The sequence below is a fragment of the Odontesthes bonariensis genome, chromosome 7, assembly GCF_027942865.1.
Source record: "Odontesthes bonariensis isolate fOdoBon6 chromosome 7, fOdoBon6.hap1, whole genome shotgun sequence".
Taxonomy (NCBI): Eukaryota; Metazoa; Chordata; class Actinopteri; order Atheriniformes; family Atherinopsidae; genus Odontesthes; species Odontesthes bonariensis.
In genome coordinates, this window is record NC_134512.1 from 13,964,806 (window position 1) to 13,983,765 (window position 18,960).

The 18,960-nt window shown below is 41.4% G+C and overlaps 1 protein-coding gene across 2 annotated transcripts in view; it reads left to right on the forward strand.

Moving 5' to 3' along the window:
* The window catches only part of furinb (furin (paired basic amino acid cleaving enzyme) b), a 95,439-nt gene that overhangs the window by 33,757 nt on the left and 42,722 nt on the right, over positions 1-18,960 (forward strand). For both annotated transcript variants that reach the window (XM_075469553.1, XM_075469554.1), the window contains exon 3: positions 4,420-4,518. In XM_075469553.1, the coding sequence (XP_075325668.1) occupies positions 4,420-4,518 (99 nt within the window). The remainder of the gene's footprint in view (positions 1-4,419; positions 4,519-18,960) is intronic.

Genomic DNA, 18,960 nt, shown 5'->3' on the forward strand with positions numbered 1-18,960 from the left:
GGAAGAAAGCTTTCCCACATGTAATATCACTTTGTAATCTTGGAGAGGTGCCTAAGTGCTCGTATGCTCATACTGTGCAATGTGAAATAACATTAGGTTACGGCCCAGTGAAAGCTTGCTACATTTCTCTTTTCAGCACCACTGATCCGAGGCCAATCCACTCTGGCCAATATTGACTTAACAAGTGTGGCGGTAGGTGGCTGGAGACCATTGCAGCCACCCTAGCATGGACCGGAACAGGACACTGTACAATCTGGAATATAGGAAAACTTCCAAGACTGTGACGTCTCTGAAATATTTTGCTATCAACTTTTAACTTTCATTGCCCAACACTGGGGGGTGGGTTAATATGAATATCACAGTAACGCTTGAAGTCCATGCCAGCAGATTCACAGGTGCGCTCATAAAAGTGACCACAACAGACACTCCTAGAGAGTCCCAGTGTAGAGGCTGTCGTTGCTTTTCAACTTTTATCAGTCTTTTCATGCCTTTTAGTCAGGAGATGGTTTCTAAGCAACTCAAAGACGATCCACCCGTAGGAGGCTTTCCCTCGTTCAGCATTTACTGGTGAATTAAACCCTTAAGCTTTAAAAGTCTAAATGAACATAGGTTAAGCTCCCATCAATCATTTTGGAGTCCTTTCGACTTTAAAACAAGTCATTTTGAAAATTTTAATTGAAATATGTACACCATTTACAATTTCTGCAGCAGAAACCATCATAAAGCATCAAAATGTGCAAGATACTGTCAGAATACGTTCAGGTTTGTAGCTGACGTCAATCCAGTGTGATGATTGTGTAGTTTGAGAACTCATTGCCATTCACAGCTGGTTTGAGGCCATCCCAAGATGGTCTCTAGTTGAAAGACACCGAAATCAATGTAAAGATGATATTTTCCACAGAATATAGTACAAATAGGTTAAATCTACAAGAAGAAATCAGTTATAGAGCCACATTTACATTCGCTTTGTAGATTTTCCAGACCGCAGCTTTCAGTTGTCATTTTTATCTAAAATACACACTTTCAAATTGTGTCGAGTGTTAGAACTTGTGCTTCTGGGCTGATGAAATCTGTACACTGACGGGCATTAAATGCCTGCCTCCAAAACACTGCGATTCCCAATACACCGGACGATTCCACGACCACATTTTTCCCCACAATGACACACACTGGAACACAACGTTAAAACGTCACCGGTAGGTTTGTGATCATTGCAGATGATTAGACAAGAGAAAGCTTTAATCAGAGAAACTGGTTTGAAGAAGCAAAGAAATTCGGCTCTGAGTGGATGTCAGAATGAAGCTGAAAAACACTGGGAGCTTCCCTAGTACGCGAATGAGAAGAAAAGGGACTTATTTTGCTTCATTTACAAGGTGTTGCTTTCACCGAAGTTCACAAGGACATTTTGCCTTCATCTGTATTTTTTTAATTTAAATATAACTATGAATAAGACACAAATGAAATAGAAAAAAACAACAACTTCAAAGCCATTCTTAATGAACCCGCCTGTTCAACATTGTGCTCCTATTTGCTGAACCTAATTCCATCGTATTCTTTTGATTATCCACAGTAGTATTGAAATTCCATTAAGACCAGTTATTATCTGTTGTTGGCTTGTTCTTATTTCTCTAACAATGTTATTAAAGTCATTTTTGTTGAGCACAACATTCCTGCAAAGGGTCAACAGAGTAGTCCTATGTTCTATTCTGCATGTTCTGCATAAATGTCTCAGGAAAACACATTTCTGAAGGATAAAGATTTGGATTTGACCAACAGGAAAAACCTCTGATCGTGTCTTGAAAATGGAAATAAATTGGCAGATATATTCTCTGCTCTTTTCTGAAGCTTTTCGGACCAAACAAAACCTTTGCTCGTACAGTATTACTATCTACTGTGAAGTTGTGTAGAAATTAAATTGTCTCGCTTTTGGAATTTAGAATCGGATGTGTTGCTCTGTCACTTTAGAGCTATGAAAATGGATTCAGCCGTTTCATTGATTTGGCAGTAGTCAGAGACATTCATTTGCGGTTTTAAACGTAATCCCAACATCAAAAGATCAAAATGTCACTGTTCCGGCTTCTAGAGTACATTGATTTTTAGCCTTTTAAGGTGGCTCACGCTTTTATAGCAAATTATATAAAAATAAAATCGTCAGTTGAGTACAAACAATTTTGAAGATTTACTTCAAGACTAAATTGATAGCTTTGAGATGGAAATGAGAGCAAAGCCATTAAAGGAAAAGCTAGCAACTTCTCGCAGTGTTCAGTGAGGAGTGTAAAGGGCAGTGTGCCTCTAATGCAGACCCTCAGCGTGGTGGCAGGGTGACTAATGACCTACAGTGCTCTCAATTATTATCACTGACACACATGCACACACTCGCGCACTCCCACCGACACAAACCCCATGTGATTCCCTCTGGTCCAAGCTTTGGAGAAGCATGACTCAGCTGCAGCTCTCTGTCTCCATCTCAATTCCCCAAGTCCTGTAGACTTGAGTTCTAAATGAGGACATCGGCACTCTGGGAAATAGGTGTGTCCCACAGAAAAGCTACCCCGGTGCAGTGCAAATTAGCTCTGTGCCCCACTGCGATCAGTGTGAAAGTGGGTCTCTTTAATTCTTGCTTTCTGTTTCATATGTCTGATATGATGTTGTAGCTATTTCTTTTTTTGCTTTGACGTTATTTTCAAAGCTGGGTGTCTATGAGATCGTGTGCTGATTGTCTTATTTAATGATTTTGTCCTAAAGTCTGCATCAGCTAAGGACCTGACACAGCAGTGTGTCCAAGGGAAATATCCTGTCATCATTTTAGGTCACCTTTCTTGCCAGTGTTAATGTTGTTATTCAAAGCAGTCTATATGTGGAACATCTGTACCTGCCTGCTGCTGGGAGTGTACTGATAGACATGAAGCAAGGGGTGACCTTAATCTATTTAACCTATGTAAGTTTCAATCAGTAAAGAAATCTTTCATGTCGTTTTTCCACCTTTTTAATTAATTCAGGATGGTCTTTTTGCAAAGCTGTCCCCTCACAGCAGCAGTCTCGTTCATCTTTTCTTTCTATAATTGCGTACATTGTGAACTCAAAGAGAAAACGAGATTAATTTTGCCAAACACTGCGGTTTATGCTTTATACGGAAATTATCGCAGCAAGTGATTTCAAATCAGGTCTCAATTACAAACATTTAACAAATGAAGTCATGCTAGCTTGCAACAGGATGGAGGCTTTATATCAGGGCTGCCAGGCTAAGCCTCTAAGCTCGAGCTTCCAGCCTGGTCGGCTTGCAGACAGCCTGCCTGCCGAATCAGCCAGCAGCCCCAAGAGAGCCTTCCATCGTGCTGCGTCTGCCTTTTCTTGCTCCTCACACACATCCATCCTGCCTGGTCGGCCTGTCAAATCCTGGGTCCCCTTTAGCCCCCCTTCCCAATCCCTCCACCACTGCTCTCTCTCTCTTCCTCCGCTTCGTTGGACTGGTGAAGGTGATCTGGTCCCCCGTGGCACTCCTGTACAGATTGCAATGCTTCCTGCTCAAACAGAGGCTGCTCTCCTGTGAATACACCCATTTAAAAAATGGCTGGGTTGTTCCTCATCTTCCTGTTCCTTCACCTTTAGTTATTTTTGTCTGTTTCAGCACAGTTACCTCTGGATGTCCTTATTAATTAGTCTACATATTGCTCTCTGGTCAACCGTCGTTGACATGACCAGGGGAGGCTCAGGCTGCTCAGTGTGTTGCCTTATAGCAGCGCTAATGAAAAGTAAACACCCGCTGAGGTTTAAGGCCAGTTTGGTGACAGCTGCCACCCAATCTCTTGTTCTTAAAAGCAATTTTACGAGCAGGATGTGATAGGGGAGCAATGGCAAGGGCAGGGTGAGGGATGTTTCAGAACATCTCAAGGGTAAGACCGACCATTTTTGATAGGTTTTGTCCATTTGCATTTGTGTATTGGAGCTCTTAAGAATGTAGCACTTCAACCTTCTTTTTTTATCATTCTGTAAAGAGCTGAGACTTCCAGGATAGCCAGGATGTTTTTTCTTGATGTGTATCAATCGTTCTGAAAAGCTTTTTACCAAACTATTTGTACCAACTTCTGAAATTTTAACATCTTGTTTAAAGGAATTGGTCAATGACTACAGGGCACTAATATTTGACTTTTACAGAACGTCCTTGACTAAGATTCACAGGATTTGTTCTGTTGGTTGATTTCTTTAGGATAATTTGAAGAAATGCACACATTTTTAAAGTAATTTAGTTCTGTTTATTGACAGAAAAAGCCGGCATCTGATCACTGAATGCGCATGACTGTTTTCACATTATTTCGAGGTGAACTTTTGTTCGCACGAATGCTTTGTGAGCACACAGTGTTGTCTGGCCATCTTATTGATGCAGGTGAATTCACTGCTTTTTCCTTTGTGTTTTTGCAGGTTTTTGGAGATTATTATCACTTCAGGCACCACGCCGTGGAGAAGAGGGCATTGTGTAGCCACAAGGGGATGCACATCAGACTGCAAAAAGAACCCCAGGTAAGACTCCTGTCAGCGCTCACACAGCTCACTGTGGCATTCCATGTTGGCAACAAAAAGACAGATTGGATTACACAGTGTCTGTGTCTTTATCACAAGAGAAAAAAGGAGGCCCGCACCAATGACAGCTTGTCAAACTCTGTATTCTACAGTCCACACTCGTCCTTCCATCTGTCCCCCTGACCCAGTCCAAAGCACCACACATAGCTGCAAATATGCAAAATGAATGCTCCACACCAACACAACTGATGGGAGACTTTATGCTGTATGCTTACCCACACATTTTTCTTCCATCTGTTTTAAACCAGTTTGTGCAGTTACGTTAGCGAGAGAGGGTAATTGGCATCCGTGACACTAGCATCCAACAGCAAGAACATTTTCTAAACCCTCAACGCAGTCTTCAATTGAACCAAATTAGATATATTTAACTCTGGAAAATGTAATGTTCTGTGTATTTCAGATGTGTTTCTATCACCAATGAAGTGTTGAAATAGAGGAGAGAACTCTTGTTTTTCTTAAGAGGGATTGAGCGATTAAACATGTCATGTCACATGTATCCATATTGTTTTAGTACTGTTGCTGTGCAAGAGAAAGATCTTCTAGTAGCCACTCATCACCAGGATCCTTTATTGATTAATTGTCTTTATGAGAGGAGGATTCAATTTCTCTGTTTTAAGTTGTGTTTTAAAAACACTTTCATACCAGCAATGCCAGCAATATCTATTTAAAACAGCTTGTGTGCTAACAGTTACAAGGACGAAAAAAACATGTATAACATATACAGCAAAAAGCAACATTCATGGAAGGGACAAGATATCCATAAACAAACGACAAAATGTTGATTGTACATCCAAACCAACAATAAAGTTCCACCGTTTATGATTTATGTTTATTTCGGCTAACCATAAAGTACTCTGGATGTAACAGGCTCTCTTATTTTCTCTTATGAATGTGCAAAAAAACAAAACAAAATATAGATCAATTCAAGAGTAATTGCTTGTTCATAAGAGCTGCCCCCTTTTTATTGGTAATTCCATTTAATGGGAAGGAAACAGTTTCATACATTTTCTTTTAGTTCAGCAGCTCATATTCCCGGGCTTTACACCAGCACTCTTTCTTCTCTGTAATTCCATAAAAGCTTTGCTTCTTTTCTCTCATTTCTGTCCTTTACTCACAGTTTTTTAATGGCTCAATTTGTTTTTAGTTAAAAGTGTTTTTACTCGTAGAGAAGGCAATCCGTCCGCTGACTTTTCGCTCAGCTTTTGTCTTATGCGCAGGTCTGAGGAACAGTGCACAGATAGATACCCCTTTTGAACCAGGTGCTGGTGCTTGAGATTAAAGGAGAAGACACTCCGAGCATTCGACCAGACAGATATGCTCAACGCCACAAGCAACAACTTAATAACACCGGGTGCTCTTAAGACGACACCTCAAATCGACAGCTTTGGCGGACAGAATTCTCCACGGCGCTTTTGTTCCTGACCCTCCAAAAGTCTCCGCTCCCTGAGAGAAAGTCTCAGCAATTAAAACACAACTTTAGACTGTTGGATTCTCGAGTTTCTGCCGTAACAAAGTTAATTTAGTGTCTGAGAACTGGATTGTCAGTTGACTTTGGATAACACTCCTATGAATCATAATTACAGTCCTCCACAACTGAATCTCGCAGCCAAATATAAATCTCCTGCTTCTAGGTCAAAGCGCATCAACCACAGAAAAACTAATGCTTGGGAAACACTGAATATAGATAATTTAGAATTAAAAAAAAAAACACTTGTTTTTGTATAAAAATGCTAATTAGATGTGAAATGCATTGATTATTACACTGAAGGCAGCTTGAGATTTGCTTATACCACAAGACTTAAAAATAAATTTTTCTCTCTGTCAAAGGTCTCTTTATTTGGGTTCTTTTATGTAATAAATAATCATTTAAAAGAAAAAAACTCTTGAAACTTTTCAAGCATCCTTGACACTTTTTCAGTTTGGCCGTGGGAGGCTTAGATATAAAGGATGATGTGTTAAACCTTTTGCGAGCTGTGTCATCTGCACCTGAGGTTATGAGGGCATGACTCTTGGATCTGAATGGGCCAATATTGTGAAACTCTTGGTAACAAAAATAGGGTTCCCCAGACTTTATTAAGCCAAAGAAGTAGAATATAGTTCGATTTACAGTGTGAGAACTGTGTTTCAAACAAAATGCTTTTCACCTCCTCTGTTTGAGCATGAATTCATGCTGGAAAGTACCGTTAAAGTTCCTCTCAGGGTCGTTGATCAAACCCTGATGATGTTGCTTGTGTTTTTTTTTTTTTTTTTCACTCCTTAAAATGGCTCAGCTGTAATTCGGTGCTGTGATATGGAAGCTGATCCCTACCTCTATGTTAACCATTCATATGCTGCTAACATTTAGATTCAGATGAACTTTTTTAATTCCCAGGGGGAAATTAATTGTTATGGTGCTCTGTTAGAACAAAATGAATATACAAATTGAAATGCAAGCAAGCATCATATTAAATTAAACAATGAACAGATTTGTTGTTATGTTTCCATAATAACTGCAATGCATCGTGTTCTTGTGAATTACTGAACGTATCTCTCAAATGTGGTTACTTCTCTCTGAAGTAAATTCAGGTTTCAGTCTGTTGGATGAAAATATCAGACAGAGGATACAGTTTGAATGCTTTGCTGTAGCATTCAGTGCGTTGTGATGGAATGTCTCTCTTATTGAAAGTGCCTCTGTGACTGATCTGCACATCATTTAGCGGGTTTGAAGTGTTGTTCAGTATTGTACTTGGACAACATTGTCGGAGTGTCTGATTCCGCTTCCTCAACAGTGCTGGCCTTGAGGATTCGTTTTGTTCAGTCTGTTGGCACCGACAAGCCACAGTCTGCTGCTCCAGCAGGCGGTATCATAGAGGATGGCACCAACCGTCACACATCCATAAAAATATCCAGTGGATTGTCCAGCACATGTTTAAAGGTCTCAGCTGTCTCAGAAGATGGAGACAGCTCTGCATTGCTTTCCTTTGCCCAGTTCAGTTTATTGTCAGTGTGCTGAATGAGACTCGAAACAAAGGTCAACCGATATTCCCCTCAGGTCTACCCGTGGTCCTACGCAGATTCCACGGTAAAATTTTAAGTTACTGAGGAGCTCCCTGAAGGAAAGCAAGTTCCACCTCTGAGTGAGAAGCTCTCAATAGATGGATTATGACCATAGACCTTGGAATTATTTGGAATCAGTCCCTCTTGGCTGTTAATTAATTTCAGCCTTCCTATCTGTGGTGTGAATACACGTAGAGGAAAAAGCCTGTGAAAACATGTCGAGCTACCCAGTTCCCATAAGACTCAGAGAGCCCCATGATTTATTTGGTCCATAAGCTCTGATGGGCTTCAGTTCCCGTGATGCAGATACAGAAAGAGGGAGCAGTAGTTATAATAATAGTTATGACGACTACAGAAATGTTCCTGCTGTCCCACAGCGTGGACTTTATAGATGCTTTGGGGCTGCAGGAACCTTTTAAACTGCAGTCTGCTGTCATTTTGCAGCTGGAGTTGTCAGCTTCTATCCATCAAGATAATGCTGTATAAAGGCACTTTTGCAATGGCTTCATTCTTTAGACCCGGTCGTAGGCTGTCGCCGTAATAAATGTTGTGCATCAGTTTGGCTGTAACTACAACCTTCTGACAAATATCTGGCAACACGGCAGCATAAACGGTCAGAATGGAAAATACATGTTTACAATTCGATTTCAAAACCATCAAATAAACATCGAAATGTGAAACTGAAAAGTTGACTGAGATATGAAAACTGAGTCTCAAATTTAGAAAAAGGAAAATGTGTAAGAACTTTGAACTGCAGCAGTGTCATCAGAAAACTTGTGAGGGTGGCGGATTTCTTTGCCTCTTTGGGCCCCACCGCTGCTGACCGCTCTGTGCTGCAGGCACACATACTGCAGTCTGCCAGTCAGGTATTCAAGAGGGACCCTCCATCTGTATCTGTTTTTTCCCCAATGAGCCAGTCTGATGGTGTTGAATAGACTGGAGAATTCAAAAGATGTGCTCGAACTGGTCCAGGATGATGCTCTCCAGGGTTTTCATGCCTCATGAAGTCAGTGCCATAGGTCTGTAGTCCTCTGAGCCACTGGGACACTTGTCTAGTGCGCAGGAACAATGCACAATGTCCCCCACAGCACAAGGACCCTCTGCACACAATGAAGTAGTCCACAAAAGAGGGAGGGGCACAAGCGTTAAAGAGCCTGTTGCTCACACCATGCTGGACTTGCTGAGTGGACTCTCATTTGTGTCCATCCGTTGTCAACAGCAAAGGAGACTGTGAAGGAGACAGGCGGGGGGAGGGGAAGATGTTCAAAACCTGTTGAAAAATTGGTTCAGTTCATTGGGCCTCATGCAAGAACATTTTCGTATTTTTATTCTAAATTTCTCTTACTTTTTTCGTAAGAAGGTCTCGTACGAACACGCCACGTCAGATTCAACAAGCGCTCTTAACTTCGGAAAAAGTGTGTAAACGACCTGCGTAAATGATGAATCACACCTGTGCGTATCTTAAGTTCACGTGCACGAGGATAGTAGATTTGCATACTCCACGCCCTAAATGATACCATATAAGGCTGTGCTTCCTCTCTCCTGTGCCAGGAAGTGTTGAGTGCTGAGAATACGGGCTCTGAGATTAAAGTTCTGCTTTCAGAGATCCAAAAAGGAAAATCTGTCATTTTTAGCAGTGTCAGCAGTGGACGGGACCTGCTAAAGTGAAGAAATTGGAAGCAATTACGAGTGCTGTTAATACCATGTCAGCGAAATAAAAAAATAAATGGTTTGATATGAAAATGGCTTAAAAAAAAACGTCTCGCCATGGGCAGGCGATCGATGACTGCAACTAAAGCCGTGCAATCAGTTGTTGCCTCATCATGATGGCACTTTGATGGGGTGGTCCATGAGGGGGGTCTTCTGGCACCACAGCTTCTTGTCTGCCTGGGCTGGTTCAGGTTGTAGGAGACCCTCGTTCATGGCAATATTGCGCAAATCTGGCATGCCTCCTCTGGGCTATTTTGCCCCCCAGCTGTATCGAGACACACCCACCTGGCCTTCAGCAGTGCGCTCCACAACGGCACGGGTGTTTTGATGCGTATATGTCTCGTGCTCCAATTATGATTGGCAGTCCAGCCACGGCATGAAAGTCCCTCTTAATTTGCACTTGTTGGACAGCGGCGTATGGGAATTTGATGTACCATGGTTGATAAACTGATGAGAGCTTTGATGACCAAGGGGAGCGCACGACTCACAGAGGACTGGGACACCCCCGATCTGTCTCCAATCTCCCTCTGAAAGGTTCCCGTGGCCAAAAATCCAAGGGTGGTGAGGTCCTGGACGTGTGGTGGAATTGGGTTTGATCGGCGTGTTTCTCTCTGGAGTTGTGGCTCTAGCAATTAAGCTGCATATTTGCAGCAGCACAGTCCTTGGCAATCTGAATCGCGATCTCAGCCATTCGTCTGTCTCCACACGCTCTCTTCCAAGAGCCTGACGCGCTGAGGCATCCAAAAGTCGCAAGTCAGCCGCTGGTTACGCTTCCCGTTATATACAGATTCAAATTAACCTTCGATTAGTGCATATTTGAAGTCAAACAGAATAATGTCAGCATCATTGTTGGGTATAATGTATATATTTATTTATGTTTTCTTCAAAGTAATTAAATATACAATCCATTAGTCAAGCAAACGTGATTTGAATAACAGCGGACTATTTTACGAAACTCCTACGACAGCTCTGGATCACTCGTAAATTCTGTTCGTACCTGAAAGAAAACGTAAAATACGAAAAGATTGGTGAATGCGCAAATTCTCTTAAATCACTCGTACGGACGATTTAAGAACAAATCTGTGCGTACGAACGCTTCTTGCATGAGGCCCATTGTCCCTGTCAGCACTACCCAGAACTCCTCTCCAGCACTCCAGCTCAAGCACTTCACTTCGGATTCTCCTAAAAATCTATAAAACTATTCTAGACCACTCAATAGTAACTTGTAACTTACTAGTAACTTAGCTATACATGATGAAACTGGAAGATAACTAAGAGGACACGAGTTTGCCTCCAAATCAGTATATCTGAGTTAGGGCTGCAGATTTAAAACTCTCGTGAAATGGATTTTGGAGTGCTGTTTACTTGTTCATAATTATTCATTTCCTGTTAAAACAAAAGACCCACGCATCTCCAAGAAGTCACCTCCACTGAACTGATGCGACAGATGGTTTGTTTTGCAGAACCACGAGGGGTAAGGTAACAGCTCCACAGGCTTAAATAGGCACATTTAAACTTTACTGGTGTTTTTCCTTGGACATGTAGCCATGAAGGAGGGACATGCAGATTTGAAAGTCTTTTCATTGGACACAAATTTTGTGCCCGTGCATACAAAAGGAATCAACATTTGCTTATTGCCTTTCAGGAAGTGACAAACTCTTAAGATACCAAAAAGAATACCTACAAAACAATTATTTTCTCGTAATTTTGACAATTGGTGACACAAAGCTTACATGTGGCGCACATTGTATATGAAAACACTCGACGAAGCATTTTAAGCATTTTTCTAAGCTAATAAAAGTCAATCTGAATATTATATGGCTTTTCTGCTGACAGGAAAAGTCTGGTAGTTTAAGGATTCATGGATACCCAGTTTCTTTTTTTTTTTTGTCTTTTTTTTTTTTGTCTTTTTTTTTTAAATTAAGTGTTGTTAATTATTTTCATAATACAGAGTGAGAGCAAATGCTGTGCAGGCCCCGAAAGCATGTATAGATATGGGCGAGAAGAGATACAGGAATTAAAGGTTGCGAATCAATTTGTTCACCTAATATGAGTGGCGGCTGAGTCACCCCCTCTAGATTGGACTTGTTTGTTTTGTCCTAACACTCTGCGTGTAGGTCACCTGAGATGAGATGCATGAGGCTGCCTCTTTCCTGCTTGTAGCAGGATCACAGACCCCTGTTTTGTTCTCTGAGACTGTGCAGTTATGGTGGATGGGTCCATCCGCTCCCTCAACTTGCCCCGTTGATCACCCCCCTCCCCCAAATTGCAGCCAAACTGACCCTTGTCAATTCAAATACATTTCAACCCACTTTGCAGCACCATTAGCATGTGCTTTAGCCACCCTCTAATTTCAGACCCAGCACTGTTACCGTGTTTACGCTTGTTACAAGAGAAGCAGCTGTGGTAATTGCTGCCTTAAAAGTGTTGTGAGAGACACCTGCCTGCTCAGAGGCTTGTCACGAAACGAGAAAAGATTATCCATCTGTGGCTAAGTAAGTCTGCCAAATAGGGCCAAAAGATTTTTCTTTAGCTTTTCCTCAGCCTTAGTCAAGAGGGCTGAGGACTTCTTGCCTTGAATTAATGCGGCCTGACAATTGCCAAGGCCCCAAGACATCATTACTGAGATGTGACATTAAGTGAGGGCAGAAGTAGCAAGGGTCAGGTGAAATGGGCGTTCACAAAAGTCAGTGAGCATGCTGGTTAAAAGGTGTCTGCCTTCATGCTGTGAGGGTAACATGGCCATAAGATAACAAGTCTGGTTTTGCGATCTCCAAAAAAAAATCTAGTCCGTCAGTGAGATTCGGCAAGGATTTTGACATTGTTACTAGGGAGGGTATGATGACGAGTCGGGGACTTGAAATAAACAGCAAGATGAATACTGTGGTTTACTGCTTGTTGTGTGTATTTAAATTATACACAAACAATTGAGAGCATATTGGAGTTAGAAATGAAGCCCGCAGAAGGGCCACAGAGATAAAGCCTTATGTGATTTTCCATGACAAAAAGGATTCTGTATAACGTGTTCATCTCTGTCAGAAGTCAAGGGTTCAGGTTCCCTCACCCACAGCAATTGAACCCTCGTCTTTTCGGTGCATTGGGTTTTTGGCTAAGGAACAGCAGCTTGTCCTAAAGTTACCTCCCCACTCACACAAACAGAAGACGAGTAAACCTCAGGCAAAGTATGACAGGTGCCAAAAAAAGCACCACAACGCAAGTGAGCTGGATTGTATTTTTGTGTTTATTTAAGTGCATTTGTGAACTCATTTTGGTCTACGAGGTTATCTGATCTATTAAAATAAAGAAAGAAAAGGTTACGCTTCAAAGAAAATGGGTTTAAAAGGCACTGACACAAGAATGGTTGGATTTAGATTCGTCATTTCTGAGCTTTGGGTTTCCTCTCCTTAATCCTACATCTACATTTTACCCCATTGTCTCTCTTCCTCTGCTCCATGGCACCAACATGTCGCTTATCACCATTCCCTTTGAATAATCACGCAGTGGCATTATGACATTGGCAGCTGCATAAGCTTTTACCATTATGCTTGCAAGGGTTGTTTGTCATCTCCTCTCCTCACCCCCATCTTCTCTATGAGGGAAATAATTGATTTGTTTTGAGGTGGCTGCTGTTTATTTTCAATAAAGCCCAGTATAGGGGCTGCTAACTCCATGCCATGTTTTAGAGGTACATTACACTACATCTATATCTCTCTCTTTTTTTATTTCGCTGTTAAGTTTTCGAACAGTTTGTCTCTGGCTGTAAGAATATGTTATTTTTAGATGCTGCATGAGCCTAAAGTGGACAAGACTGGGAATGCTCAAAATGAGTTATTGCCAACATATCAAATAGAGAGACCAAATCCAATAACATAGTAGCTTGTCCTTCAGTACTTTCCAACATACCAAGCTTTTCTGGTGCACTCCAGCCCAAACTCACTGTTCCCTGCAAATACACATTTTTCAATATGACTCACAATAGAAACTGGATGAACTACTTTTCTGGTCTAAATTTGTAAACCCCCCCCCCCAATTGTAGGTATGGAATATTTTATAAACAGTCTCCAAAGTTAGTGAACAAGAAAGGCTGTCGTTTAATGAGATAAAAAATACAGACCCAGTATTTACACTGTCCACAACTGGATCTCTTTCGATTGAAATCGGCTCCTGAAACTATATTAAAATTAAATATGACTTTTTCTGCCTTACAGCATAGTATTAGTAGCATTATGATATATTACTTAGAAATAAGCATATAAGTGAATAGCTGAAGGTCTTGAAAACCCATATTTTATGACGTGGCAGTGTTAAAGTTCAAAAGTTCAAAAAGAAATCTCTACAACAAAAGGCTGGAAAAATGAGTGGTGCTGAAAGAAAACACCTGGAGGAACACGTTGCATCTGATTAAGCTAATTGGCAAAGAGTCAGGGACATGACCGTATAAATAGAGCAACTTGGTCAGACGGAGGCTTGGCAAGGATGCCAGCTGCCATTAAAAACCAAAGAAGAAGAAGACGGAGGCTTGGAAGTACAGATAGGTAGAGGCAGATTGTAGAGAAATTACGTAACATTTCGTAGACTTTGAACGTTCCGTCATCACAGTACATAATATCAAAAGAGTCAGAGAATCTGGAGACCATGTCTGTGTGCAAGGGACACAGCCAAAAATCAATATTGGATTCCCCATGATCTTCAGGTGCTCGGGTTGCACATTATTAAAAACGGGCTGAATTCTGTCATGGAAATCGGTGCGTGGGCTCAGAAACACTTCCAGAAATCATTGTCTGTGAACAAAGTTTGCTGTGCCATCCATACATGCAGCACAAAGCTCTCTCATAGAAAGAAGATGCCATATGTGAATTTTATCGAGAAAGACTGCCGTCTATCTGCCAAAGCTCATTTAAAATGAAATGAGGCACAGAGGAAGACTGTTCTGTGGTCAGAATAAATTATATGTGAACTTCTTTTTGTACATCGTGGCTGACTGAAAGGGAGAGTTAGCATCCAGCTTGCTATAAGCTCTTTAAGCCTGGATCTCTGATGGTATGGGGGTATGTGTGTGCCTATGGAACTGGCAGTCTGCACATTAGGAAATGCAACATCAATACCGAAAGGTGTTTACGAGCTTTAGAGTCTGGAGAACCTTGCATATCTCAGCATGACAATGTTAAAACACGTACTGCATCCGTTACAGCAGCATGTCTTCGTTGGAGAAGAGTCTGGGTGCCGGACAGGACACAAAATGCAAAATAAGAGAAATAACACTGAGCAGCAAGAATCCTATATCAGAATGGGACACTTTTCTCTCCCTTTGCTTCTCAGTTTTCAGATGTTTATGACGTGTTGTTGAAATGATAGGGGCTGTTTTCCAGTCGTAAGCATGTTACTGCTATCCCATTCAAGATCAGCTCATATTTTTTGTAAAGAGTAAAATGTCTCACTTTTTATTGTGAATTGAATATCAGTTTTTAAGATTTGCTGGAGTGGGGGTGTCAGCCTATACTATACAGCCCCCGCTGAACCAAGCAGGGCTTCATGAACAAAGACTAACGGGCATACCACTAGTGCAACTAAAGTAGAATGCAAGGAATCTATTTGTTCTTTGGTATTCTGTCACAGTAAGCCATGGTGGAGTTTCTTTCAAGCTGCCGTCTCTGATGCCAGAAACATCAAAGATTTCTAAGGAATGATAAAATTAGAGCATTACAAGGTATATTAGAGCAAAATACATTATCTGTTGTCAGAAAACTAGGTTTAGGGAGAGGGTCTCACAGCAGGACAATAACCCGAAGCACACATCCGACAGCTCAAAAGAATGGTTGAAAAGCAAAAGACTGACTGTTCTAAACCGGCCAGCAATGAATCTTCACCCAAATCCCATTGGAATCTTTTAGAGAGCTGAAGTCCTTTCATTGTGAAACTGACTTCTGTAAACCTGAAATAGCTTCAGCCCAGCAGCAGAAAATACCAGTAGACATGGCAAGAAGCTTCTGGATTTCTACAAGAAAAATTAAGCTGGTGTCACTGATGCTAGAGGTAACCAAATATTATTACCTCCGCCAAGGAGGTTATGTGATCGCCCGAGTTTGTCTGTTGGTTTGTCTGGATGTCTGGATGTTCGTTCGTCTGTTCGTGCTGCAATCTTGCGACCTGCCACAAGGTGGCGCGACCTCCACAAGGTGGCGCGACCTCCACAAGGTGGCGCGACCTCCACAAGGTGGCGCGACCTCAAGGTGCCACAGCCAAACAGAGCCAAAGCCAGACAGAATGCATAGTGCGCGGATTGAATGCATATTGCGCGGATTTGCTGTAATTAGCACAACAAAAGATTGCAACGGCAAGCCAGTGTGCATAACTGCATATTGAGAATGAGGAGTTGTCGTCATAGTACAGAGCCCCGCCCCTATCCGCCATGTTGGCAGAATGCTAGCGAGAAAACGCCATTCTCTCCGTTCGTTTACATTGTACGCGTGTGTATTTAAATCAGTAAGTTTAAACAGTGCGGAATTGCAAGAACATGCCTGGAAATCACTGCTGTGTGAAGAACTGTTCCAGTACCTCACATAATACGTTTGGGAAACATAGGAACAACGAAATACATTTTTTTCGGTTTCCTAAATGGATGCAGCATCAGGGAGAGCAGGCGTCTGACCTGACCAGGAGACGCCGGATTGCCTGGCTGGCTGGACCTTACTTTCGATTGCACCCCTCCGTCGATGAGAGTGTGTTCTCTACATTTTCACTCGGGTACGTTCTCTAAAAATCTCTTTATGTTGTTGTCTCTTCAAGCTACGAAGTTACCTTATGTTGTTGCAAACCCTGAAGTGCACCTGACGTTGCTGCCTAGCTAGCTAACTAGCAAACTGTTGCCTCTTCGAAAATGCTCAATTTGCAAACTGTTGCCTCTTCGAAAATTAATGTTAACTACCCCCTAATGTGGCTAATGTGTTAATGTGTACCCCTTCAGCCCTTTTGTCATACCATGAGCAGCGTTACCCTCTCAGTCTGTATCTTTATTTTGCATGTGTTCTGTGATGGGTTTGCCATTGATTGCATAGATTTTTTTCATAAACTATTTATTCTGTTGTAGGTAAGCCATCATATGAGATGTTGGAGAACCACGCTGACTGGACAAATTCAGCTTTTTACATTCAACTGTACCTGTGCACATGCTGCTCAAATGTGAGGGTGAGAACCTAATGCCTTTAGATAAGATTGTCACTGTTTGCTGTGCCTTAACGAACATGTGCAAAAGTGTTGTTTGAGTTCATTCTTCATTGTTCATTACTTTTTAATTTGTTTGAAATAAATGCTTGAAACAACTTGATATGGCTTAACAATGTTTATTAACAGAACAGGAAAAAAGAATAAGGCCGCAAGGTGCAGAATGCAATATACCTCTAGGAAAAGTTAACAGTGCAAAAGAACATGTGTGCATTCAGTATCAAAAGTATAAAAATTTCCAGCATGTAAACATTGACAACAAGCAATAATAATAATAAAATAATACTGTTACTAGTGCAAAAGAACAAAAAAACACTATTCAGCACAAGAAGAGCAAAACCATGGCGTTTCAGCGGAGGGTCTGTCCACAAGCCCCACACAACTGAAGTGATACCACTGGACTGGTAAGTGGAGGCTCACAGAGTCTCCGTGAATGCAGGACCTGTAAAATAAATAAAGTTAAATAAACTAAACAGTAAAAAGCATTTATTTCAAGTTACAGTCTACACTTTAGACACATTGATAATGGCTGTAATCTAACCAGGACATGTACACCTTGCAATCACAATGTTAATGGCTTAAATCTAACCAGGAATGTACGCCTTGCAATCACACATAAGTACCCTAGCCAACCCAGAACTGGTTTGTTCACTTTGCAGCCCCCAACACCCAACACAATAACCTGCTACAGTATGTGTCGTTGGGCTAAAATCAAATGACAACTAAATACCTAAACATAAGCTTTAGCATACATCAAAACATTGAAACGTTTGTGTACATTGAACATCTCGTTAATCTAGTGTTTACAAAACAAGTCTCAGTTAATTACGTTGTCATTTTGGTCAAGAAGTGTCTAAATGCAATGTAATTACAACACACTAAAACGCATGACAAGAACCTTACCTTTGCCAGTACAACGCTGTTATCATCACCAGAGCCACCTGGAGGCTTGTAGATGGCCAAGTCCTGCACCCAGCCACAGCAGAAAGTCTCGTACGATTCTAAAGATTTGTGACTTTTAAACTCCTGCATAGTGTAGTAACTTACACCAAAGACAAGATAATTGACTATGTCCATATATGTGCACGGAGGGTCCAGGTCTCTGTGCCATTCTGCTGCAGGGAGCTCGTAAGGATCAATATTTTGGATGCTGGACAGTTTCTCCAAATACCGCTGCTTTGCGCTTGTAATAAGCTTGTCCCTGTAAGGTCCCTTTTCTTTCGCCTTATCTCTCTCCATTGCTTTGCTTTCTTTCTTTTTTTTGTATTCGTCTCTGCCCTGCCGAAATGTCAAATGCAGGAAGATATCCGTTAAGATATCCGTTAAGTTAATGGCGTTGCCCCTGGCAACCATTAGATTCTTCTGCCAACATGGCCGACCGGCCGACCGGAGTCACGTGACTCCTCATTCTCAATAGCGTGCCCAAAGCCAGACAGAATGCATAGTGCGTGGATTTACTTGCACGGCAAGCCAGTGTGCATAACTGCATATAGCGTAATAATAACGGCGAACACTGCTTCCCGACAGAACACTCCTTCCCGACAAAACATTATAATAATAATAATAATATTAATAATAATTAATAACGCGAACACTGCTGTTCAATAATGAATAGGGAGAAGGGAATGCCTCTTCTGCTGACACCGCCAAAGAACAAGTAGCCCACATCAGGAACGTATGTCCATACATGGCTCGCTATCCACAGGTAGGTTGGCGGTTGGCGGAGGTCTGCACTCTCTGAGTGCATTTCTAGTTATGCTTTCAGTGAAATATTCCAAATTTAAATATTTGGTTTATTTATAACTTTATATTTTTGAGATAGTACTTAATTATTTAAGAAATGCATGCAAAGATGAGAGGTGCCTGTAATGACTGTTTTGCTTAGCCACAGCTTTGGTGAAAAGCAATATGTTTTGGGTTGTCTGTACACGTGTCTGTATATATAGTGTGTCCTTCTACATCCAGCCATCAGTCTCAGTTTTATGAACACAAGATCACAGGAATACTTTGAGAGAATTCCTTCAAATGCTGCAATGATATTCGTGTGAATTTCAGAATGATGATCAGTCGTAATTGGTGGTGATGAGTGACGGTCTTCGTGTGACTTCACACTTTGGCTTGCTTTGCTTGAGGGAGCATCTCTTAATAAACTGAAGTTCCAATGCTAATTGTATTGTCTGGCCAACTAATGAGTTTTCAGACAGTCGTTAAACAGCGATGGAACTATACAGCTCAAGGGAATAAGCTATCAATGAATATATCAAGCTTTGCCTAAACAAGTAGTTCTTGTTAGCAGGGCTTGGTTGTGCAATATTATTGGTAATATTCCCAAAATGCCCATAATAATGGTGATGAATTTACATGTAATTGCATTTGGGTCAGCCATTATTCACAAAATCACCTAACTGGGCTTGC